The sequence below is a fragment of the Haliaeetus albicilla genome, chromosome 12 (genome assembly GCF_947461875.1).
Source record: "Haliaeetus albicilla chromosome 12, bHalAlb1.1, whole genome shotgun sequence".
NCBI lineage: Eukaryota > Metazoa > Chordata > Aves > Accipitriformes > Accipitridae > Haliaeetus > Haliaeetus albicilla.
In genome coordinates, this window is record NC_091494.1 from 4,578,267 (window position 1) to 4,603,696 (window position 25,430).

The window sequence follows — 25,430 nt, forward strand, 5'->3', positions numbered from 1 at the left end:
ACAGGGACCTGGCTTATAGTTAACACTGTGGGCAAAACAGGCTCAAGCTGAGGAAAATTAATTTAATTTATTGCCAATTAAAATAGATTCAGGTACTGAGAAACAAAGATAAGCATTAAAACATCATATTTCGCCCCCACTTGCCCGGGCTCAACTTCACTTCTTCGCTGCAGGCTCCTCTACCCCCTCCTTCAAGCAGTGCTGGGGAGCTGGGGGGTCTACGCTCAGTACACAGCAGCTTCTCTCTGCTGCTCCTTCCCTCTCATTTTTCCTCTTCTCTGGCATGGGTCCTCCATAGGCTGCAGCTCCTTCAGGAGTAGCCATCTGCTCTGATGTGGATCCTCCATGGGCTGCAGGGAAAATCTGCTTGGGCAACGTGGAGCACCTCATCCTCCATCTCTGATCTTGGTGTTCCCTCTGTTCTTTCTCACTCTTTTTGTTCATGCTTTTTCTCTCTGTCTGGCATTTTCCGCCCTTTCTGGAACATGTTTTCACAGAGATGCCACCAGCTTGGCTGATGGGCTCAGCTGTGTCCTGTGGTGGATACATTTTGGAGCACAGGGCAGGCCCTGACCTCTCCTCACAGAGGTCACCCTGCAACCCCTGCTACCAAAACCTGGACATGTATACCCAATATTGTTAGAAAGAACAGTGGTCTAAAGGGAATATAGAAGTGAATTAAGTTTAAATTAATATTTCTTATGCTAACTTTCCCATACCTAAGGAGATCACAGGTCAGCTCTCTAAGTTTATGACTCATACCTAGGATGTTTCTACAGCCCTTGGAAAGAAATAAGTACCTCCAAAGAGTGACTTGCCCATCCTGACTGAGTCACATATCTGGGAACGAGATAAAACACACATGAAAGAGGTGTTTGTGGCTTTCCACTGACTTCTGAGGAACCCCACATTCCCAGCGTTGGCACTGCTTTTCTTTCTCAGGTGGCTAAACTTAGCAGAAAAGGTGGCCACCCCTGGCACCTATAGTGTTCAGATTCCTTCTGATCCCCAAATAACTGGTGAAGGGACAGTGGCACTACCAATGGGGTTAGAATGAGAAGCTCCCTTTCTCTGTCCACAAGGGAGCCAAAACACCTGCCACAGATTGCATTACAACCTTTTAGCTGTCAAATTTAGGTGAGGTTTGACCCATGTTGTACTATCTTAGTGAGCAAAGATTCATGTCACTTTAGACATGTAAGTGATGCCTGAAAGTCTAATTCACACCATCAATCTTCAGATTAGATGAATGTTCTTGGCAAAGCCCTTTTCTTCCCATGAGCTTCAAAGGTAGCCCTAGCTACTGTCATGAAAATAGACACCAACCTTTATTTTTCAGCTTTCTCTCTAGTGTACAGATGTCTTTATCCTCCTCGCCACCCTGCAGCACCTGGGGGCTCCCCCCACACACCCCCCGCCATGCGCAGGGCGTGGGGTGCTGGCCTGCCGGGCAGCTGCTGCAGCAGCGGTGGCTGGGGGCTCCTTGTTGTGGGGAAGGGACTGTCCAGAGGTTCCACAAATCAGTGTCTTTCTGGAAAAACTGGAGAATCTCATCCAGCAGTTTTTGAGAGAAATGTGCAGGAAGCCATCAGCAATTCTACTTGTGAAATGCTTTCATCACTTCCATCTAGTGGTTGTACAATACCCACAGAGTTCAATAATTCTTGGTCTATATATAGCTATATTATCAGTTTGTCTACTGAAAGAAGTTCAGTTTACTCCTGGAGGAATGATGACCCACAATGAGTGTCAAATTCATCAGACTGCTCCCTTTTAACTTTGGAGGCGAGAGATGACTGTATCACCACTCCAAGGAAACCAGTCGAGTCATGACTGTGGTCACAGGGTGGATTGTGTGGCAGAACACTCCCCCCAGCAGGAAACAAAACTTCTCCAGGCCAGAAGAAGAGGAAAAAAACCTGAACCCTAGAAGCCGCAGGTTGAAATTCGAACTGGCCAATCAAGATGTGCCAGGTACACAGAGGTGACCTTCTTGGCCAAAAGGGATTAAAATGACCACAGATCAGATTCGACAAGGGTATAAACGGGGTCCCGCTGGAGGACATTTTGGAATCAGTCCTCCTCGGAGCAGCGGGTCTGCAGTCAGGGACTCCCCCTTGGATCAGGACGCCGCCCTAGGTAACTCCTTGAGGTTGAGAGCCCTCATCTTTTAAGTGCGTGATGTGCGTATTTTGAGTCATCATTTTAAATTTTAAGAATTCTTAAGTCGGCTGTGTAGTACTAATTCCCCTTACATCATTGAGCCCGTGGTTCACAAACGTTATCGGAATTTTAACTAACTTTTTACTGAAGAATAAATCTGAACTTTAACACCTGTTGGATTTGCTTGTGCGTGCCTCTGTAACAATCCCAAGGGAAGCATTGCCAGGATCCACACTACTAAATGTTGCTCCTAAGGAAGTGGTACTCAACCTCTGGACTTGTAGTGCAGCCTGGCTTTCACCTACACTGCCACAAGCTCCCTCTGGCATGGGCAGGTGGAGCACAAGCATCCCATGACACAGGAGAAGCTCTAGGACATCCATGAGGTCTTCACAACGTAGCCAGAAATGGCCTGTGCCCTAGGAGAGACATACATGCTTTCAGAGCAGTAGTAGGCACAGTCCAGGGAAGCATCCCCAGAGCACCTAAAGGACACTGTACCTCTACATTCAGGCAGCTGAATCCTGCCACACCACATGACACTTGGCCAAGGTCCTTTTCTGTGCCCCATGTAGCCATACCCATATTGACACACAGGGCCACTCTGTGCCCCGTGTGTCTGTAGTCACAAGACACTTTTTTTTTCTTCTTGTGGCTTTTGATTTCTAAGTGACTGAAATAATATGAAAACATTACAAAGCTGTTTTGAGTTTAATCAAGATTATTTTGGGGTGTGCTTACATTTTGGGTTTACATGGTTTTTTTGAGGAAGTCAAAAAAACCTTTTTTTTTTCCCCCAAACAACCACCCAACTCCACTTGTGACTAGGCGAATTGCAACATCAGTGACCATATACTTGCTGTGGAAATTACCTCCAATGCTTTATATTTTTATAGTCTGCCCCCTCCCCCAAAAGCTCCACAAAGCATAGCTTTTGATATGTCATTTATATAAACCCATAAATGCCTGGACTTCTTTCCCCAGGGCTCCTCTGACTTCTTTGATTCTTAAGGTGTAGATAAGTGGATTCACCATGGGTGTCACCACAGTGTAGAAGACAGAGAACAACTTGTTGAAAGCTGTGAAGTTGTAAGTTTTTGGTAACATAGACAAGGATGAGAGTTGAATAGAAAATAGTGACCACAATGAGGTGAGAAGAGCATGTGGAAGATGCCTTTTGCCTTCCTGTAGCTGAAGAGATTCTCAGGAGGGTGATCATGTTTAAAATACAGGATGCTACAGTGAAAAGAAAGGGCAGCATAGTACATGTAGCAGACATCAAAGATGTTATAACTTCTATTAGAAGTTGTGGTAGGTTGACCCTGGCTATATGCCAGGTGCCCACCAAAGCCGTTCTATCACTCCCCCCCCTCAGCTGGACAGGGGAGAGAAAATATAACAAAGGGTTCATGGGTCGAGATACAGACAGGGAGAGATCACTCAACCAATTACCGTCATGGGCAAAACAGACACAACTTGGGGAAAATTAACTTAATTTATTGCCAATCAACTAGAGTAGGGTAATGAGAAATAAAACCAAATCTCAGAACACCTTCCCTCCACCCCTCCCTTCTTCCTGGGCACAGCTTCTCTCCTGGATTCTCTACCTACACCCTGCCCCTCCAACCAGTGGCACAGGGGGATGGGGAATGGGGGTTACAGTCATTTCATCACACGTTGTCTCTGCTGCTCCTTCCTCTTCAGGGGCAGGACCTATCACACTCTTCCCCTGCTCCAGCGTGGGGTCCCTCCCACGGGAGACAGTCCTCCACGAACTTTCCAACGTGCATCCTTCCCACGGGCTGCAGTTCTTCACGAACTGCTCCAGCATGGGTCCTCTCCATGGAGTGCAGTCCTTCAGGAGCACACTGCTCCAGTGTGGATCCCCCGCGGGGTCACAAGTCCTGCCAGAAAACCTGCTCCAGCGTGGGCTCCTCTCTCCACAGATCCGCAGGTCCTGCCAGGAGCCTGCTCCAGCATGGGCTTCCCACGGAATCACAGCCTCCTTCAGGCAGCCACCTGCTCTGGCGTGGGGTCCTCCATGGGCTGCAGGTGGAGATCTGCTCCACCATGGACCTCCATGGGCTGCAGGGGGACAGCCTGCCTCACCATGGTCTTCACCATGGGCTGCAGGGGAATCTCTGCTCCGGCACCTGGAGCGCCTCCCCCTCCTTCTTCACTGACCTTGGTGTCTGCAGGGTTGTTTCTCTCACTCCTCTCTCTGGCTGCCATTTCTGTGCCCACTGTAACTCTTTTCCCTTCTTAAATAGGTTATCACAGAGGCATTACCACTATTGTTGATGGGCTCAGCCTTGGCCGGCAGCGGGTCCGTCTTAGAGCCGGCTGGCATTTGGCTCTATCAGACACAGGGGAAGCTTCCAGCAGCTTCTCACAGAAGCCGCCCCTGTAACCCCTCCTGCTACCAAAACCTTGCCACACAAACCCAATACAGAGTGTGTCATTGCAGGAGCATTTTATCATAGATGTGAAATCATAGAATCTCACTGTGATCACAGTACACCATTCGTGACATCAACAGTGTGATAACAAAGCTGATCATAAACCCACTAACTCAGGCCTCTGCAGCTAGTGTTATGCAAAACTTAACGATTCATTAGGGTGATGTAATGCAAAGGTTTGCATACTGCTAAGTATTGATCATATGACATCACTTCCAGGAGTTAACACTCTACCCCAACTAGAAAAGCAAATATGAAAAACTGTGTCATGCAGCTGCTGTAGGAAATACTTCCGTCACCTGTCAGGAAGCTGACCAGCAGCTTGGGCAGGATGGTGGAGCTGTAGTAGGTCTCCAAGCAGGACAAGTTACTGAGGAAGAAGTACACTGGGGTGTGGAGATGATGATTAGCCACCACCAACATGAGGATGAGAATGTTCCCCATCACTGTCACCATGTAGATCACCAGGAAGAGCAGGAAGAGGTTTTCTGAACCTGCTGAACAGGTTACCTGAAGGTCAGGTAAATCGCCAAATCCCAGGAGGATGAATTCTGCAATGTAAGTTTGCTTTTGCTTTCTGTAGCTGATGTCACGCTGAATCTTGGGGAAAGCAAATACTAAAATGTAATATGAAAATTAAAAACTGTTTTCCATGCATGGCTGTAAAGATGCACTATTCAACTTAGTTCTTGGATCCAATATCTATGTCCTGATAACTTATTTAAAATTCCAACTCTTAAAGCATTTCAGCAACATTTTCCATGAAAAAAACAGATTGTCTTATCTCAGTTTCAATCACTGTTGGTATGCCTCAGGGACAAGACAGTTTTCTTCTTTTCTAAGAAGTATGATTACACACCACTTTTTGGCTCAGTGTCCTGGCTTGTTTCCCTGGCTTGTAGAGGCGTAGCCTAATTCTTAATTTTTGTGCTCTAGATATACATTTATATACTTATGCTCCTTTGCAGATCATCCAGCTATGCCAACATGGGGAAAGGTATTCAAAACTACCTACACCTAAACTATGGCATTAGTTTGCAGTCACATCAGATCAGTTTCTGCAACCAGACAATCTTCACACAAGTTTTCCTATCATCTTCTGCATCTTGGGTGACTGAGTGGATTTACAAGGTAGGGAAATTTTAGGCACGGGGAGGACTGTCTATGCAGTTTGTTCAGTTGTTCAATGTCTCCTCACTTAAAAAATATCGGGATATTTGGATAAATCTGTGACTGACATAATAAAATCATGTCAGTAAATGATGAGCCTTACAGTTCAGCACACAGGCAGTTATTTCCACTAATAGAAAAACAGAAAAAGTCAGAAATTAATCTTCTCATCAGTTCATTCAGTTCCGTCCCAAGTCTGCACACTCTCCTTTGTCAGGCTTACCTCCATGGTAGCCGGTTATGGACTGGGGTCTCCCAGACACCTGCTCACATCACATTGTGGGATGCAGCATAGATTCTGCAGGTTGTCTTCTCTTTTCATCATCTTTATATGAAAGCCAAGAGTTTGATCTTCCCAAGTGTTTGCTTTCTCTTTAATAAATGTCCATACAGACTGGAACCAAGATGAACTCAGAAGTCCCTTGTGGCTCATTAGATGCCCTGGAGTATGAACATAAAATCTCCTTTGATAGTTTTCCTAATGGAAAGTTTAAATAATTTATCAATTCTTATTGATAAAGAATCCCAGTAACATTCTTGATTAAAGTTTATAATATGTTAATACTGCACTGAAATTTACTAATAATTTTTGCTTTCTCCATGCCACACACATATTATTTCCAATTATATTTGATTTTCTAAAGGCATCTAGATATCTAATGAATGTACTGCGAGCTGGGTATCTATTATACCCAGTAAGAGGGGACTGTATCACAACCAACTTGAATGGTGTCTTTACAACATACCTTTGACGGAGGCATTCATGTATGTTATGAGGGCATGCAGTAGCATTTCAGAGAACAATCTCTGCTGGGCCAAATCACAGCTGGTGCTTTTCACAGCTGGATTTCTGATCTGAAGCAGACAATGAGAAGAACTAGTGTCACTATTGCTTGAGTTCCTTCACAGGAGGACCTGAAGCAAAGCTCCAGAAAGAAGAGGAGAAACATGGAAATAGGTGTGCTGTGGGGATTACAGGATGGACCAGCGCCCTGGAGTGAAAGACAGACTAGGCCAAGTCAGTGGTGCAAACAGACTGGCTATTAACATGGATGCCAAGTCAATAGTACAAACAGGCTATTAGCATGGATGCTGTGGCAAATACCAAACCCTGAAGTGCTTTCTTCTCAGTCTACATTGGAGGAAGAGTTCAGCATGGTCTGGGCTAGACCCCACATCTCTTGAGTGCTTTTGCCACTTGGCTTCAGCATCAAACACATGGCAAATATCAGGCAGAGGATAAAAACAGGGCAGAAATTTAAAAAAAGTGTCATATTTTTTCCTAATTTGGTCTTCAATTTTTTGTCTGACAACAAACTGAAATTATTCCAATAATTAAGTTTTTCACATGCAGTATGCATCTTTTTAGCAATGTTTGTGTTTTCTGCACCTAGCATTGGTGATCTAGGAGTAAGAAAAGACAGTGCCTAACATGAGCGTCCAGTGTCATATCAGATGCACTAGGGTCAGTGCACTTGTCTGACTGACCTGCTGTTATTGATGTTGCCTTCCTAAATTAAGGGAAAAAAACACCTGCTTGTTCCTTCTGAGAGTCAATGGACACTTCTTTCCCAGTGTGAATAACTGTTAACTGCCCAAACACTGAACACACCTTTTTTATCCATAATAAACAACTTTGCAAATAATGAACTGAGTCCTCATGAGTAACTGACATCCAAACAAGCATATAATTTTAGAAGTCTCCAATTCGGGTGTCTCCTGAGCAGGGAACTTAATTAAACTGCCTAAACATAGGCATCTAGGACTATTTCAGATGCCTAAAAATATCAGAACGCCAGCTATCACTCTGGAAGGATCTCCCATAGGTCCTATGCCATACCATTGTTGTGAAGATGTCTGTGGTACCCTAATGTGTATGAAATGGTATTTGGCTCCTTTATTTGGCACCTGAATCCCACTGTCAGGTTGATCAGCTGAATAGCTCTCCAGGCCATATTGACCAAATCTCCATAGACTATAAATGGGAGCTTAGACATCACAATCATGTGTACGGGCCTACATGGTAGAAACTGCAATGTTAAGTGTTTGATTCTGGGTCTGAGTGCAGGATTCAGCTACTTAATGTAGATCTTATTCTGTTTGAGGTTTCTGCAGTCTGATGGCAGGTGTGACACAATACCTGCAATAGGCCTGCATTCTTCTTGAGCAAAATGCAGGCAAGAAAAGAAATCAAAATGAACCTAAAATGACATTGGACATATAGGTTTAAGTAAATTAATCCAATTTTCAACACGCATACTATAGCTTGAATTTCATGAAAGAGAAAAAGCTACATGTGAAGCTAAATTAACTTGAGTTTATTCAGTGTCAAATTTGGCCAGAGGAAGTCTTAGCCTTCAGGTTCAGGTGAGCAGAAATCTCATTTTGTTGTTATGTGTTCTTCTTTGTGTTTATCTTTGCAAAGGTTTCCTCCCATGTCCAACAGGTAAAGTGAGAAGCTTGTACATATCTCTCTGAAATTCCTTTTCTGTACAGTCTAAAAGCACTCATTTTATTACCTCTGGGGCATATTTACTGCTAATGCTCAGTATGGCTGGCTGCCTTGTATTTCAAGTAATCTCATAGCCCAAAAGCAAATTGAAATTTTAATAAATCCATCAGGAAGACGTTATCTGTATTGGCAAGAAGCTCCTTGGCCTAATGCTGGTGGGACACCCGGTTAAAAAAAATCCAAAAGCAATTCAAAGTTGGTGTTATATGGTTGCAGTTCGAATGCTTCTGAAGAATCATAATTCATAAAAATCTTCATTTTGTTCTCTCTTCCTTAATTCACAAGAGCACCGCATGTAAGCCTTCCATGTACCCAAATGTTGGTACACACCTGAGATATGCAAAATCTCCTCCTGGTGGCGTACTTTTTTTCCCCAGCAGCAGATAATACATTTTACGTTGAACACAGTATGCACAGACCATCACTGCTGAGTCCCTCTCAGCACTTATGAACGTTACATTACTTTCCACCCCATGGCAGAACTAGGGCACCATCTGGTAGTAAGGGAGCTGGGGGTAATGACTCTTTGAGCTACATGGCAGCTAGGACTCAAGTATTTTACTTACGAAGCAAGTATTGTAATCATTCTCAGGTTTAAAAAAGGAAGACAGAAATGTCCTTAGATACTTAGAAGCTGAAGTCATCTCACCCAAATTTAGCCTCTCGAACATCTGACTATTTTAACGAGATACCTGGATATCTAGAATCAACTAGATACTCAGTGTAGCTTTCTCAGTGGAGAGACACAGTGTCCTGGTTTCAGCTGGGATAGAGTTAACTGTCTTCCTAGTAGCTGGTACAGTGCTATGTTTTGAGTTCAGTATGTGAAGAATGTTGATAACACTGATGTTTTCAGTTGTTGCTCAGTAGTGTTTAGACTAGAGTCAAGGATTTTTCAGCTTCTCATGCCCAGCCAGGGCACCTGACCCAAATTGGCCAACAGTGTATTCCATACCATGTGACGTCCCATCTAGTTTAGGAACTGGGAAGTGGGGGGCAGGGATTCGCCGCTGGGGGACTGGCTGGGTGTCGGTCAGCGGGTGGTGAGCAATTGCCCTGCGCATCATTTGTACATTCCAATCCTTTTATTATTGCTGTTGTCATTTTATTAGTGTTATCATTATCATTATTAGTTTCTTCTTTTCTGTTCTATTAAACAGTTCTTATCTCAACCCATGAGTTTTACTTCTTTTCATGATTTTCTCCCCCATGCCACTGGATGGGGGGGAGTGAGTGAGCGGCTGCGTGGTGCTTAGTTGCTGGCTGGGGTTAAACCACGACACACAGATACTTTTGTGAGTTTCAATAGCCTCTTCAGGTGACAATTTTGATACTGAAAGACTCACATTGCCCATTCTCTCTTCACTTTCCAGATGGAGTTTGTAAATAACTACCTGAGGCTAGGTACAAATTAATAGTGTGTGAATTAATTATATGAAGGCATTCTGGCACCAAGAACAGAGATCTGTCTTCTGGTGTGTCTTGTCCTCCAAACTAAAGCCTCTAGATGACACTTAGACACAGAGACCATGGCAATGATGTAGCTGAGGCTGTCTGGTTGACCATTTTATTTCTATCATGGAACTGACAGTGGCCAGTTGGTGGGAAACTAAGGGTATCCCATGTGAAAGTCAACAGGGAGATTTTGTATTTTTGAGCCAGATTTATTCCATCTCATGTTAGCAATCAAAACAGATGACATTCAGTCTCTGCAGTTCAGCTAGGACCAGCTCTGCACCTGTGCAGGCCAAAGTCACTGTGCTAGAAATTGGTATTTCAGATTGTTTTGACTACACTCCCATCTAGTGGTATTTGCCTAATACAACTTCCCCTTCTACTTTTTGGGGACTTCACTTTTTTCATGTAGTCTTTGAAATTCCCCATGTTCTTACAATTTTTTTTTTCTTTTTGAGGCTCACCAAGCTGATGCAAAGTTTTGCTTTGCCAAGAGATATTTATTCATCAAGCTGTTTCTGTCTGGCCTTGGAGACTAAGCAGTCTGAATGTTGACTAACAAATTACAGTCTGCCTGGCCTTCTCAAATGCGAGCTAGGAAGCTGAGATGAAAAACCAAGACCCGGAACAATCATCTCACTTATTTGTGATACCACAGATAGGAACACAGTCACTCTGCAGAAAAAGAAGATCAAGCAGCATCTCCAGAGGATGACTGAAATAGCTGGCACTCAGGTAGCTGCCTGGCATTGAATCCAGGTCAGTTTTAGACTTCAACACATCTGTAGAACCCAGTGTTGACCTGATAGCAATGATGATCATCATAGTAAACTTCCACTTAGTTGTCATCCATCCTATCTATCAAAAGAATTCCATCCAGGCCCAAAAGTAATCAAAATGTAGGCTAAGAAAGTGCTAATTCCAAACAGTGTACAGGAAAAGAATGGTTATTTATGTGCGTATGAGGTTAGTGACAACAACCTCTCCAAGGCTTTTGTTTGCTTGATTATTCCCTGGGGTGTTTCACTGGTCTCAGTTCTGAAAAGGTTTTTAAGGAGTCAGGTGAAAGGAGGAATACTCGCTACCTGACAGAATGGAAAAGAAGAGTTGGTATATTCAGTTGGCTAAAAAAAAGAAGGAAAAGACGGAAATTATGGGGGGTGGGGGGTGAGGGGGGGGTGTCATTGCCAAACAAGGAGCTCTAATTCTTCTTTTTTTTTTTTTAATGAGAACATCAAGATCTTAAAGAAACTAAAGAAGGATACAAAACCTTGAGAAGTGAAAGATTTTTTTAATTGGATTTCAATGTTCTTGTGGCTTCAGGTAAAAAACAGTGTTGGTCTGAAATGTTTGTTGATTGACACAGAAACAGGACACACTTCCAACATTTTCCATTGTCTGATGTTGGCAATTTGGCTAAAAATTGGGGGTTTGAATGAGTAAAAGCTTAAAAGAAAATTTCATATTAGATCTGTGGAAAGAAATGTCTTACCAAGTTTTGCTATCACAAGTGACCCAGCTGTAAGTTATTGGATGGGTGGCCTTATATGGCCTTCACTGCTATAGTGGCTGGTTACCTCTCTATAGTGCCTAAATGTTGGGAGCAACATCAAAAAGGAAGTGCAGTCTGCATGTCAGAAGCTGACTTCTGAGCTAGTATCTAAACTCCTTCTATTGTCAGTGGAAAGAAATAAATAATTTCCTTAGATAATTTAGCTCATACGGAGTAGATACATAAAACATGTTGGATGGATTACAGTCCAAAGCACTTCTCTCTGTAGACTATAAGAGGAATCTGAGGTGAGTGTCTTAGGTGCAGATGTTCCAAGTTAGGTGACATTAATACCGCTGGAGATGGTTCAAATAGATGCTGCTAAATTGGAGTGCTAGATTTAGGAAGACAATGGGCTGAAAAAAACCCCCACCAAGGTTGCATTTGTAATAGAGGATTGTAATAGAGGATTTGTAGTAGATGATTTGTAATAGAGGATGTTTTACACAAGAGGATGTGTTTAGGGAACCACAGGGCTGAAGATTGTCCCTCCCAGTCTGTGAAGGGTCATGGTTGGAATTTGTGTTGCCAGGTGCATGGGCTTGAAAAATGCACCCCATTAATGAATTGCCAATACCTCCCCCAACTCCATGTGCATCTGGATAAAACTAGAGCTGAAAAGAAGACTCTATACAGAAGGAAAAAGAAGTCGATTTTGTGTTCACTTCCTTTGCCAGTATAGCCTTAACCACAGTACTGTGTCTAGTTTTGGCCACTGAATTTTGGGGGGAGGGTAGGTATTTTTGTACTAAACAAATCCAGAAAGATCAGCCAAAGCCTCAGGAGTTTTGGAAAATGGGATTTGTAAGGAAATCTAGAGAATGAGGTGATTCAGTACACATGAAAGGAAAATAAAAAAGAACATTATGACAAGCAGTAGGATTTATCTAAACTGTATTCTTCTGATTAAGGGTCTGGCAACTAAATTATCTCTGACTTCTTAATGACAAGAAATAGGTATTTTCACAAGATGACTCACTCTGTTTTAGGGTGAATTAAACTCCTTAAATCTGGAATCCTTCATTCTACCCATTGATAAGACTGAAGGGTGAGACAACTGGAAGGTGCTTTTGTGTGTGTTTGGGGGTTTTTTGGCAGCGCGAATGTATGCTGACAATGGTATAGGTGTTCTTCATACGTATTTTCATTGGTGGAAGCTGGATTCTTTTTCAGCCTCCTTCAAATAAGAAAAAAATGTCTGCATTAACAGTCATGCTACATATGTATATATAGTGTGTATATATTTATATATAAATATATATAATGCATCAATACATATTAGCAATGGAAATATGGCTATGTTACTACTGGAGCAATCAGACCAAATACTTCTTTTTTTCACCACAGAAAGGAATACGGCAAAACTTCTGATGGCACCTAATGAAAGAAGTTGACTTTTAATTTGCTTGCACAGACTGCAAACATGTTAGAAAGTACACTTGTGCCAGAGAAGAAGCACAGGTATTACCTCGGTTTTAAGTGCTCTTCTCAGTATGTGGAGTAATAAGTAATGTGACTCTTGGTATGTGAGAAATCTTTATGGAAATCAGATAACAGGTCTGATAATCCAAAGACTTTTTGCTTCTCTTTTCTGTGAAGAAACTTTCATTATTTGAGTCTTAACTGTGAAGGTCTTCATTGGTGCTAACATTTCCTGTTTTATCTCTAGTACAAAAGTTATGATAAAGCAAGAGTGGAAAAACAAAACGGTTGTCACAGGGTTCATCCTCCTGGGATTTGGGAATCGCCCTGAACTGGATTCTCTTCTCTTCCTGATGTTTCTGTCAATCTACATTGTAACCATAACTGGAAACACTTTCATCATTGTGCTGATGGTGGCTAATCGGCACCTTCACACCCCAATGTACTTCTTCCTGGGCAACTTGGCCTGCTTGGAAATCTGCTACAGCTCAACTATCTTGCCAAAAATGTTGCTTAGTTATCTGGGTGGAGACAGAAGTATTTCAGTCAACAGATGTTTTACACAATACTATTTCTTTGGTTGCTTGGCAGCTGCAGAGTGCTATCTCCTCGCAGTGATGTCCTATGATCGGTACCTAGCAGTGTGCAAACCTCTGCACTACCCATCCCGTATGAACGGCAAGCTCTGTCTCCAGCTGGGTGCTGCATCTTGGATAAGTGGCTTTCTGTCTAATTCTATACTAACATTCTTGATCTCAGATTTAGATTTCTGTGGGCCTAATGAAATTGAACATTTTTTCTGTGACTCATTCCCGATAATAAAACTCTCCTGTAGTGACACTCATGTGGCGGGACTTGTCACTTCTGTTGTGGCGGGTGTGTGCTCACTGCCTCCATTTCTGTTGACCTTCTCATCCTATCTCTGCATTATTATCACAGTCATGAGAATTCCTTCTGCCAGTGGGAGAAAAAAGGCCTTTTCCACTTGCTCCTCACATCTCATTGTGGTGATTCTTTTTTACTGGTCAATATTAACTGTTTATGTACTTCCTCATCATGATACCCAAATATCTCCAAACAAAGTCTTCTCTGTTTTTTATACCATTCTCACTCCCTTGGTCAATCCTCTCATCTACAGTCTGAGAAACAAAGAAGTAAAGGAAGCTCTGCGAAAACAGACAAGTAAATTGCTGGCTTTCAGAGGGCTGCCTTCTGTTAAAAAAAGGGAGGTAACAATCCTCAATGAGTTACAGGTTCGGACACAATTATATGGCATGTGAATATAGTTAATTTGAATAAAGCTTGGAAATACATAGCTGTACATCTTAAAAATAAATAAGCAGAGAAACAAAGGAGGTAAACAATCTTGCTGTCAGTTGGGGGGTGGTATGGAGAAAGAACAAGAATATATAGTGAACACTGTAAAGTAAGCAAAATAAATCCATGAATGTCATTGTATATGTATTATTCCATGTGATATCTTCTTGCCTGCCCCCTTGCTTTCTTTTTCCTCACTACAGCTGAAATTCAGGTCAGAATAAGTTGAAACTCAATTTATAGTGGACAGACCATTTCTTTATTAATGTTATGTTCTGGATTACTATTAGTTTTTACACCTATGGTGTAGATGTCAACATCCAAGATAGTCATCTGGACACCATTGATTGCAAATGAAGAGTGTGAGAAACATTGCTTGAATGTGGTTCATCTGGTCTATTTCAGACGTCTGGTTTTGGTAATTGTTTTGATCCCATTTATCTTGATAGCAGCCTCTTACATTCAGATAATCCATACCATCCTCCAAATGCCATCTGCCAAAGGAAGACACAAAGCTTTTTTCACCTGCATTGCTCACCTGGTGTTGGTGACACTGTTCTACTGCACAACTGCCTTGATACATTTAAAGCCAAAGTCCGGTCTCTTGCCAAACAGCAGCAAAATGGTGGCTCTTTCTCACATAGTAGTAACTCCTATGCTGAACCCAATCATATACGGCTTACAAAACAAAGTAAAGCATACTCTGAGAAAGATATCTAGGAGAAGACAATTCTTCAGCAAGGTGCCTCTGCCTAGATAGTCTCACTGATTTTCTGAAAATTGTTCACACTTGAAAGGTTAAAAATTAAAGAATTAATGCATTCCTCAAAGTCTGTAAAGGGTTTGGACATTTTAGCTTTTGTTGGAAAATACTGAGAAATGTACGTAATCTGTATAATGAATAAATGAATACATTTAATCTCACTGTCCAAAATATTACAGAGACTACAGAAATAAGCCATAAAATCTGTACCTTAACTACAAAATATTTAAGCCTTTTTCCCTTCTTCTACATAAAGGTTAGCTTTCAAGGCTGTCTGAAATAAATCATTGTCATAAGAACACATGACTCCAGCATAAATAAACCTAATTTGTAGCAAAATGCCAGCAAAGTCAGAAAAAAAATTGTGCATATTTTCAGGACAAATACACAAATGGATTGCTGGCATATTGGTATAGTTCATGCTATGGTAATCAGTTCCTCCCACCAGAAAGTAAAGAGTAAGGAGAGAGATTCAGTTGACTGGATATGGGAATGGGATTCAGTTCAAGATTATGACATCCTACTGTAAGTATCTATACATAAGTCAGCACCTACATGCCCATCAAAGTCAATGACAATCTAGTCAATACAATCAGCAGCATTTAAGGAGAAAACAACTGAGAGGAGCTTGCTTTGGCTGCTTGAACACAGATAACTAGCGTTGCTGGAAATGTCCTACATCATCTTATTTTGGTTCCAGTGCAAAAAGGTTTGAGTTTCCCATAAACCTGTGTTATATCTGCCAGCCCAAATGTAACAGATAACCCTGGGGACTGCAGGCAGCCAAAGATGTTTCAAGTCACACCTATATTGCAGCTTAGTCAAGGTATGTGTACAGTGGTGTACCCAAAAGACCTCCAGCTGCCATACCACAAGAGTGTCAGGAAACTGAATCCAGGGTTGTCCTGGTTTTGGCTGGGATAGAGTTAATTTTCTTTCTAGTAGCTGGTATAATGCTATGTTTTGGGTTCAGTATGAGAAGAATGTTGATAATACACTGATGTTTTCAGTTGTTGCTAAGTAGTGTTTAGACTAAGCCAAGAATTTTTCAGCTTCTCATGCCCAGACAGCAAGAAAGCTGGAGGGGCACAAGAACATCTCCAGCTGTTTGTGGGTGGTTAGGGATCCCATGATGTCTGTATGATGTCACGGAGTCACAGAATGGTTGAGGTTGGAAGGGACCTCTGGAAATCGTCTTGTCCAAACCCTCTGCTCAAGCAGGGCCACCTAAAGCCAGTTGTCCAAGATCATGTACAGATGGCTTTCAAATATCTCCAAGGTGATTGACAGGCTGTCAGAAGTGAGTGTTGCTATTTGCAACTCTTTGGAAGCCAGTACCAGGAAGAACTACTCAAGGACTTCTCAAAAACTTATCTTAGAGGTATAGCTCCAGACCTATTCGTGCAGTATGGGAACATGGGTATGAAAGAAAACAGTATTTCAGGACGCAGCAGTGGAGTGATAAAACATGAGGCATCTCCAGAAAGACTTGCCTTAAAAAGGGCTCCTTGAGAAGGAGGATTTCCCTGGGCCATCAGGCTGTGCCATGGGAAAAACCCACCCACTACCAGTGGGAAGGCACTGCAGTGGAGTGAAGGACTGCTGGTCGGTGGACACTTGGGCTGGAAACGTGAGTACATACCTGTTTTCTGCATCATTGTCTCTGTGTTTCCTGGGCTCTTTCTGATGAGCCTGGCTTCAACAGTGTGAGGGAAAGGAGAGAAGGGAGTGCTAGGAAAAGCCCAAGATTGGTGTTTTGGGTTTGTGTGGTGGGGTTTTTGGTAGCGGGGGAGGGGCTGCAGGGGTGGCTCCTGTGGGAAGCTGCTAAAAGCTTCCCAGGCTCCAAGATGGACCCATCTCTGACTAAGGCTGAGTCTATCAGTGACGGTGGTAGCGCCTCTGGGATAACATATTTAAGAGGGGAAGCCTGCAACGGGGATGAGAGTGGAATGTGAGAGAAACCACTGTGCAGACACCAAGGTCAGTGAAGGAGGGGGAGGAGGTGTGCCACAGGAGGGGATGCCCCCGCAGCCTGTGGTGAGATGGCAGGCTGTCCCCCTACAGCCCATGGAGGTGAATGGGGGAGCAGATGCCCACCTGCAGCCCATGGAGGACCCCACGCCGGAGAAGGTGGGTGCCCCAAAGATGGCCATGACTCCATGGGAAAGCCCACGCTGGAGCAGCCTGTGACTAAAGGTCGACCTGTGGAAAGGACCCATGCCAGGGAAGTTTGTGAAGGACTGCAGCCCGTAGGAAGGACTTGTGTTAGAGAAGTTCATGGAGGACTCTCTCCTGTGGGAGGAACCCCACATGGGAGCAGGGGAAGAGTGAGGAGTCCTCCCCCTGAGGAGGAAGGAGCAGCAGAGACTAAGTGTGATGAACTGACCCCCAACCCCCATTCCCCATCCCCCTGGGCTGCCAGGGGGAGGAGGGAGAGAGAAACGTGAGTGGAGTTGAGCCAGGAAAGCAGGAAGGGTGGGGGGAAAGGTGTTCTAAGATTTGGTTTTACTTCCCATTATCCTTGTTTTGATTTGATTGGTAGTTGTCCTGGTTTCAGCTGGGATAGAGTTAACTGTCTTCCTAGTAGCTGGTACAGTGCTATGTTTTGAGTTCAGTATGTGAAGAATGTTGATAACACTGATGTTTTCAGTTGTTGCTCAGTAGTGTTTAGACTAGAGTCAAGGATTTTTCAGCTTCTCATGCCCAGCCAGGGCACCTGACCCAAATTGGCCAACAGTGTATTCCATACCATGTGACATCCCATCTAGTTTAGGAACTGGGAAGTGGGGGGCAGGGATTCGCCGCTGGGGGACTGGCTGGGTGTCGGTCAGCGGGTGGTGAGCAATTGCCCTGCGCATCATTTGTACATTCCAATCCTTTTATTATTGCTGTTGTCATTTTATTAGTGTTATCATTATCATTATTAGTTTCTTCTTTTCTGTTCTATTAAACAGTTCTTATCTCAACCCACGAGTTTTACTTCTTTTCACGATTTTCTCCCCCATGCCACTGGATGGGGGGGGAGTGAGTGAGCGGCTGCGTGGTGCTTAGTTGCTGGCTGGGGTTAAACCACGACAGTAGTAAATTAGATTGATTTTGTTTTTACCCCAAGTTGACCCTGTCTTTTGCCTGTGACCATAAGTGGGTAGTGATCCCTCCCTGTCCTTGTCTCAACCCACGAGCTTTTCTTTATATTTTCTTGTCATCCCACCAGGGACAGGGGGGAGGAGTGAGCGAGTGGCTTCATGGTGCTTTGTTACCAGCTGGGCTTAAACCACAACTTGGCAAACAAAGAAAGCTCAGGAGAACAGAAAACATCTTTTGAGGTGGCTGTATAGGTAAGTAGGTGTCAGGATGTGCTGAGTGGCCAGAGCATTGAGCAGGGACATTTGGGGAGAAGTGAGTTTTAGGTATGGAACTGGCAGGGGCTTTTGGGGAGGGAATGGGTTAGAGAAGGGAGGAATTACATGAAAAATGTGGAAATATGGGAAATTTCCTACATTCTGAACAGGAAATACAGATCCTTTCACTTCACCAAATGCTATTCCATGTTTTGTGTCCATCTCCTGTCAGTCTTGAAAAGCGAAAATTGCAATTATCTGCTGTATGGTGACTCAAATCTAAGCTGGGGGCTGCCACTCAAACAAGTGGGAGAAGTGTGAAGGAATGGGGAATGCAGGGAGTTTCCCATGGGGAAGAGGCAAGGCAAGCACTGCAGCTCCAAGGGAATTGTATGGCAAGGGCTGCAGGAGCAGGCAGGTTCTCCCAGATGCCACGGGTGAGCAGAGCATATGGACACAGCTCTTGAGACAGAACAACCCTGACATGAGTGGAAGGACCCCAGGAGATCTCTAGTCCCACCTCATCCTCAAAGCATGCTCAGCTATTGGGGTCAGCCTACATTATTCTGGGCTTCATACAGCTGGGTCTTGAAAACTTCCAAGGACAGAGGCTGCACAAGCTCCCTGCATGACCTGCTTTACTGCTTGACTGTCTTCAAGGTCAAAAAGTATGCCCTTGTATGCCATCTGCACCTCCTGCAGCAGCCCGGTTCTTGGACTCAGACATGGCTTAAAAGTGAGACGTCACTTTCTCTGAGCATGGCTCCAGTACACACCTCAGTACCCCCATGGAGCAAGGTAAAAACTCACCACCCAGGCAGCAAGTGCCCCATGAGCTAGGCTAGCTAGTACCTTTATCAAGCCCTTGTTGGGTGCTTGGCTGACCTCCTTGGGAGATCAAGGCAAAGCATTTGTGAGATAATGCATTGCTATTGCTTGTCCCAGTGCCCTGGGAGGTCCTGCACACCCGGGTGGCTTAAGGAGGCAGGACCAGGGGACAGAGCTGTGGCTTGTGACAGGCCTGACTTTGGCACCAGCACAAGATGTGGCTGTTGTCCCACTGACTGGATGCTAGCAGTCAAGTCCGTCAATAAAATCTAACAAGATGCCTGAAGCAGAGACGAGCTACAAGGCAGGAACGTATTGATAGGGTTGGCAACTCTTGGGGACTGTCATCCCAGGACACAAGAAGAGGAAAGGGCTTAGCCAAAACATCTGTGTACCACTGATGTGGCATAAAACCAACACCTAGGAGGTCCACTACACTTCCTTGCACCCATTGGAAATGGGCTGTGGGAGCGAAGAGGGAGGAAGACAGGCAGTCATTGCCAGAAACCCGCCACAAGGCCAAACAGGCTCTGTGCTGGGTAAGCACATGGGTAACAGCCTCAGCTTCTCCTCCAAAATGAGGAGCCAAATCGCAGTGCTGATAGGGTGTCCTCCTTCTGTGCCTGAGTCTTGCTCCCACGGAGCTGGTGTGAATACACTGATGCTGTTTGAGATGGATACAAGGAGTCTGATGTGCTGAGTAGCCCAGGTCCCAGGCTTTATGTTCTCTTTTGTTTTTTTCCCCAAAATATTAAAATCTCCCAGCTGCTAGCAGTTTTGCAAGCCAGGCCTCCAAATTTGTGAGAAACTTGTGCAAAAAATACACCCACCTTCATTCTTTTATTTTCCCCACAGGATACCTGCCTGTTTTCCCAAAATCTTGTGCATGGGCAGTTGTATCCAACAGGTGAATGGCAGCTCCTATCAGGCTGGCCAAAAAAATAGAAGATTCGAGATGGGCTTTTCCTCTGTTCAGCTTTCAGCAACATGGTGGGGGACTTTGTCTCCAGTCCCCAGGAGAAGGTCAAAGCTCTTAACAGCAGATGGGACAGCCATGAGCCACGCCGGGTTCATTCATAGTCACCCAGCGTGGGGGGGGACAGCAGGGCTGTTAACGTCACCTCACACGGGATGCACGTGCTGCTGGGATGAGGGTACCACCACTGCTCGCCCAGCCCCGCGGGACTCCCCCGTGGGAGCATCCCCCAGGGCTGGGGCGGGGAGGCTGGATGAGAACGTGTACCTGGGGACACACTGCCACGGCAGGAGAGTGGCGCAGCGGAAGCGTGCTGGGCCCATAACCCAGAGGTCGATGGCTCGAAACCGCTCTCTGGTATTCATTTATTGCTCCCCCCCATGTTTTTTTCCCGAGGCAGCGGAGACCCCCTCCGCTCACCGCTCCCGCCCGGAGCCGGCAAGGGAGTTGGGGGCGGTGCAGGGAGGGTTCTGCAGAGCGGCCGGTTAGCTCAGTCGGTTAGAGCGTGGTGCTAATAACGCCAAGGTCGCGGGTTCGATCCCCGTACGGGCCAAGTACAATTTTCGTGGTTTTGGGGGTTGCTTTTTTTTTTTCCCCCCTCCCTTCCGGCCCTCCCTTTCGTCTCGCCCGGCGCCGGGCAGTGGTGGTGCAGGGACCCGCAGGGCCCTCGCCGGGGTCGCGCAACGCGAGGCGCCCGGGGAGGGAAGCCAAAATAAATTAAAAAAAACAACCCGGGGAGGAGAGCGGGGGAAAAAAAAGGCCAGTTAGCAGAGGATGGTTTCGATCCATCGACCTCTGGGTTATGGGCCCAGCACGCTTCCGCTGCGCCACTCTGCTCCCTATACTGGGTTTTCCACGCTGCCTCTTTAAAGCCGCTCTCAGGCGCCCTCCCCGCCTGCGTGGGAGGTGTTCCCATGGGAGTCCTGCCTGCACCCCTCAGCCCTGGGCCACGGTCCCCGGGGAAAGCCTCGCCCTCTAGTCTCACCCCACGCTTTCCCTACTCCTTCTTTTGCAGGTTTTCTTGTGTTTTGGAGGACAACCTTCACTACGTGCTACAGCCAACGGCATTCATCTCTACAGTGAAGAATTGTTCAAAAGCAGCTTTGCACGGAAAGTCAGTGACCAGTCAGCGTGCAACACGTGCACCCGATTAACCACCCTAATAGTGTCACAAATGGGATCAAGCAAAATACACAAAATGCATCACCACCATCACCATAACTTGCTGCGCTGGAGGGGAGACCAAGGTTGCTGCTCATCTGGGAGCTCAGCGCTTCTCACACCAGCTGGCCTCTGTGGACAGGTTTCCCTCCCCCTCTCCCCCTTGTCTCTCTCTCTCCCTTTTTTTATTTTTGCCACAATAAACATGTATCATTACAGCCAATGTATGCCACCAGCTACAGACACTGCTAGTAGTTCTTTGTGCCTGAGAGCCTGTAGCAGCACCCTTTGTGTAACACCCATGGGATGCTCTGTTAGGTGCTGCCAAATCCAGCAGCCCAACATGGCCAAGGCTGCCATGGCTCCACCTCCCCAGCTTCAGGCAGCAGCAAGGCTGAGCGTGTATCCCCAGGAGGCACATACACCCCAAACTAGTAGATGGGTAGTTAGATAGATGATACACAGCCCCTTTCATACCCTCATCCCTCTATTTTCCCACATTTGGGGCTCCCTAAACCACCTTGATCCCTTCTTTTCACCACCTTTGGTTCCTCCCCCTGAACATCCCATAAGTCTCATACAATGCCAAAATGCTCTTCCCCTGCATCCCATACTGTGTCCCTCACCCCTGGGCAGTCACACCCTCAGTCCAAGAGGTGATCTGGACAGCTGCCCCGGTTGACTATCCTGATGGGTGCCACCTCCTGGCCCATGGATGGCCCTGGGAACAGCCACGTTGGGGGATCCCTGGCACTGTAGAGATTCCCAGGGTTCCTCCACCTCTCGTTGTTCCTCTGCTTCTCTTCATTCATGGAGATGAGCCTTTAATCACATAACCTCATGTTGTCTCATGGGGTGGGGGGGCCTGCCTGCACCCCAGCCCTAGGGGATGCTCCTGGGGGGAGGAAGCCTGTCTGCATCCACCAGCCCTGAGGGATGCACCCATGGAGGATGCCCTGCAAGAGCCACCCCATAGAGACCCTTCCAACAGGAACAGTATGCCTTCCCCACCACACCACTTCTTTCTGCATCAAAGCCAGGTCTGATCCCTCCCTCTCCCCCCACTGCAGCAATTCTGGGAGGGAACCAGGCAGGAAAGACCAGTGTTAGCCCCTGTCCCTACCAGCCCTGGCCTCTCTTGCTCTTCTCCCTGCCAGCCCTGGCTGATCCTGACACCTCCCATCCCATCCCATCCCACCCCACAACCTGTCCTGTCCCCTCCAGAGTGCCCCTTGCACCAGCCTCAGGGGACCCACACCCCCACAGGGTGCCAGGGCTGGCACCACCTTGGCCCCTGGTACCCCAGAACTGTGAGGTTGAGGTGCTATGGTAGACTGCCCCTGCCCCAAGGTGCACCCCAGACAGGCCCCAGCTGCTGCGCCTCACTGCAACCCCACAGGAGCATCTTCAGCTCTGCAGAGCCTGGAGGCAATGAGGATGAGGTTGTGAGAGGGGTCAGACATGGGCTTGGGGGTCAGACGTGGGGATGTGGCTCTAAGAGTGGGTGTCAGGGATGCAGTTGGAGCTCAGGCATGGGATGCAGCTCTGGGTTGTCAGGATGGACTGCTCTTGAGCGTGGAGGTGATCCTTGAATATCAACCCCCTTTCTTGGGCTCCTCTTTCCTCCAGGGCCTTATCCCATGGGACTGTATCAAGCAGATCCCTAAAGAGGCCAAAGTCTGCTCTCCTGAAGTCCAGCATTGTGATCTTGATTTTTGCACGGCTACCTCTCCTTAGGACACTGAACTCCACCATCTCATGGTCACTGCACCCAAGGCTGTATTTGACCTTCACATCCCTTCACATCCCTAACAAGCCTGCTCTTGATGGTGAGTATGAGGTCCAGCAAAGCACCTCTCCTCATTGGCTGTTCTATCACTTGGGTCAGGAAGCTGTCATTGATGCACTCCATGAACCGCCTGGATTGCTCATGCCATGCTGCGTTGTCCTACCAGCAATATATCAGGGTGGCTGAAGTCCCCCATGAGCACCAGAGTCTGAGAATGTGAGGCTACTTCCAGATGTCTGTGTCACCTCTTTAATCCTGACCCATAGGCTCTCAGTTGGCTTCTCACCCGTCCCCAGGCAGAGCTCCAGGTGCTCCAGCTGCTGCCTCACATAAAGGAAAACTCCGCTCCCTCATCCTCCTGGCCCGTCCTGCCTAAAGAGTCTGTGTCCCTCCATTGCAAGGCTCCAGTCATGTAGGCTGTCCCACCACATCTCCATCATCCCAACAAGCCCACAGTTGTGTGACTGCACACAGATCTCCAGTGCCTCACCTTGATTCCCCATGCTGTGTGCATTAGCACACAGGCATGTCAGAGTGGCAGCCCAGCGTGCTGATTGCCCAGAAAGGGTTTGGGGTATTTTTCCATAATGGTGCCTTGCAGGCGCTTTCTTGCTTGCATGCAAGTACTGAAGGTGACCCCACTTAAGCGCCGTTTTGCTGATTTTGTGTTCGCTTTCATTCACATCACCCCAGACCCTTTGCTTGTCAGCCCTCTTCACCACTCCCATACCCCTGACTATGCCCCCCTGAGCTCTGCAGTCGTGACTGACACTCTCCAGGTTGCCCTTGGGAGTATCACTGGTACCCACAAGGAAGAAGAGCAGGGGGTGAGAGTCAGACAAGCTTTGGCAGTCTCTCCACAACACCCCCGACCTGGGCCCACAGCAAGCAGCACACTTCTCTAGACAAGTCAAGACGTACCCTGCAGCACATGTGCTGGGGGCTTGGAGACGGGTGGGTAGGTACAACATAGGAGGTACCCCAAGCTGCAGAGGGATAAAGAAAGAAAGGCAGGTATGGAAGCAGGCAAAAACTATGCTTGTTAGGTACTTTTATTCTCAAGAAAGGTCAATATACTGCACAGAGGAGGTTTCAGTCGCATCTCAAGTCTGCTCACCCCTGTTCTAGGGACAAAGAGCACCAATAATGATTCTTCTAAGAGAAAAAGCAGCCCTTCAGCTGCTCTTTTTCACCAGCAAATTCAACTTACAGCTTCCCAGTTGGTGTGGTACAGTTCAGGCTTTGGGGGTTTTTTTTGGGGTGGGGGGAGAAGGGGGACATAGTTGCACTTTCTTACAAACCAGAGCAGGAGACACCCAGACCTTGCAAAGGCAAATTTAAAAAACAAAACCAAAAAAACAACAACAAACTTGTAAGCTATTTCATTTGAACACCTTTCCTACAGCTTCAAGCTGTGTTAATAAAATTTGTGAGCTACTTTTCTTCCATTTCTAACTCCCACCCTTGAAAAACTCTGACCTCCATAGCTGGGTGGATTTGGTTTACATGGCAAGGTTGGGGGGGACGGTGCTGCAGGGGTGGCTTCAGCTGAGCAACCAGCAAAGCTGGTGGCACCTCTGTAAAAACGTATTTAAGAAAGGACAAAACACTGCCCAGAGCGAGGAAAAGAAATACATAAGAAACAATCCCACTAACACCAAGGGCAGAGCAGAAAGAGTGGCAAGAGATACTCCTGGCACTGGAGGAGATTCCCCTGCAGCCCACGGAGGACACCGTGACAGAGCAGGTTGTCCCCCTGCAGCCTGTGGAGGACCACACTGTAGCAGACATCCACAGGGGCCCCTGCCAGAGCAAGCAGTATTCACTGAAGGAACTGCAGTCCATGGAGAGCCCACACTGGAGCAGTCTCTCCTGATTGCCACGTGCTGCGAACACACCATCTCCCTTAAGTAACAACAGCCTTAGGCCTGGCCAGGGCAGGGGGAAGTAGGCTAAGCTGCAATATTGTTCAAGAGGAATCTGTAAGGTAGGATTATCCAAGCATCATTAATATTCTGCACAAAAACTTGTGCAAAAGAATATTGTGCTTGCCAGCATTTTTTCCTCTCGGTCAGGAAGAGATTTCAGCACCTGTTGAAGCAGGTTCATGAGAAACACCATCTATCCCTCCCCAAGAATGGAGACACTTTCTCCTAATTAGGGAAATGGATTTCACCAACAGCTCCTGAGCTACCAAGGCTCACTCTGGAATGATGAACAGCAACACTTAAGCTCTAACGAAGCCACTTACCTCTTTTAGCTACTTGCATGTATCTTACACTAAGTGATGAAGCTATTCTCTCCCTTATCTGGCATAATCTCATTTAACCTGGCCCATTAGGCAAAGGGTTCTGTAACACTTTATAAATGAATAATCACATTAGCATCATTGGAAGGACTAAATGTTGTGTGATTATGATATGAGATAGGTCAAACTGGTTTTCACATTAAGGTCCTAAAACCCACATAAGCATGCACATGGAGGCCACAGGGCAACCACCAGTTAAAGTACAAGAACATAC

General features: G+C 46.0%; 1 protein-coding gene, 2 non-coding genes and 1 pseudogene across 3 annotated transcripts; 2 read left to right on the forward strand and 2 right to left on the reverse strand.

Moving 5' to 3' along the window:
• Positions 1 to 2,844: 2,844 nt before the first annotated feature.
• Positions 2,845 to 8,948, reverse strand: LOC138688284 (olfactory receptor 11A1-like; annotated as a pseudogene).
• A 4,042-nt stretch (positions 8,949 to 12,990) lies between these two features.
• On the forward strand, positions 12,991 to 13,979 carry LOC104324293 (olfactory receptor 5AP2). Its single transcript, XM_009928410.2, is given in 2 exon segments — positions 12,991 to 13,950; positions 13,953 to 13,979. Coding segments are annotated over 2 exon segments (987 nt in total).
• A 6,458-nt stretch (positions 13,980 to 20,437) lies between these two features.
• TRNAI-AAU (transfer RNA isoleucine (anticodon AAU)) lies at positions 20,438 to 20,511 on the forward strand. Its single transcript has one exon. It is a non-coding gene; the product is annotated as a tRNA-Ile (tRNA).
• A 212-nt stretch (positions 20,512 to 20,723) lies between these two features.
• TRNAM-CAU (transfer RNA methionine (anticodon CAU)) lies at positions 20,724 to 20,795 on the reverse strand. Its single transcript has one exon. It is a non-coding gene; the product is annotated as a tRNA-Met (tRNA).
• Positions 20,796 to 25,430: the final 4,635 nt, after the last annotated feature.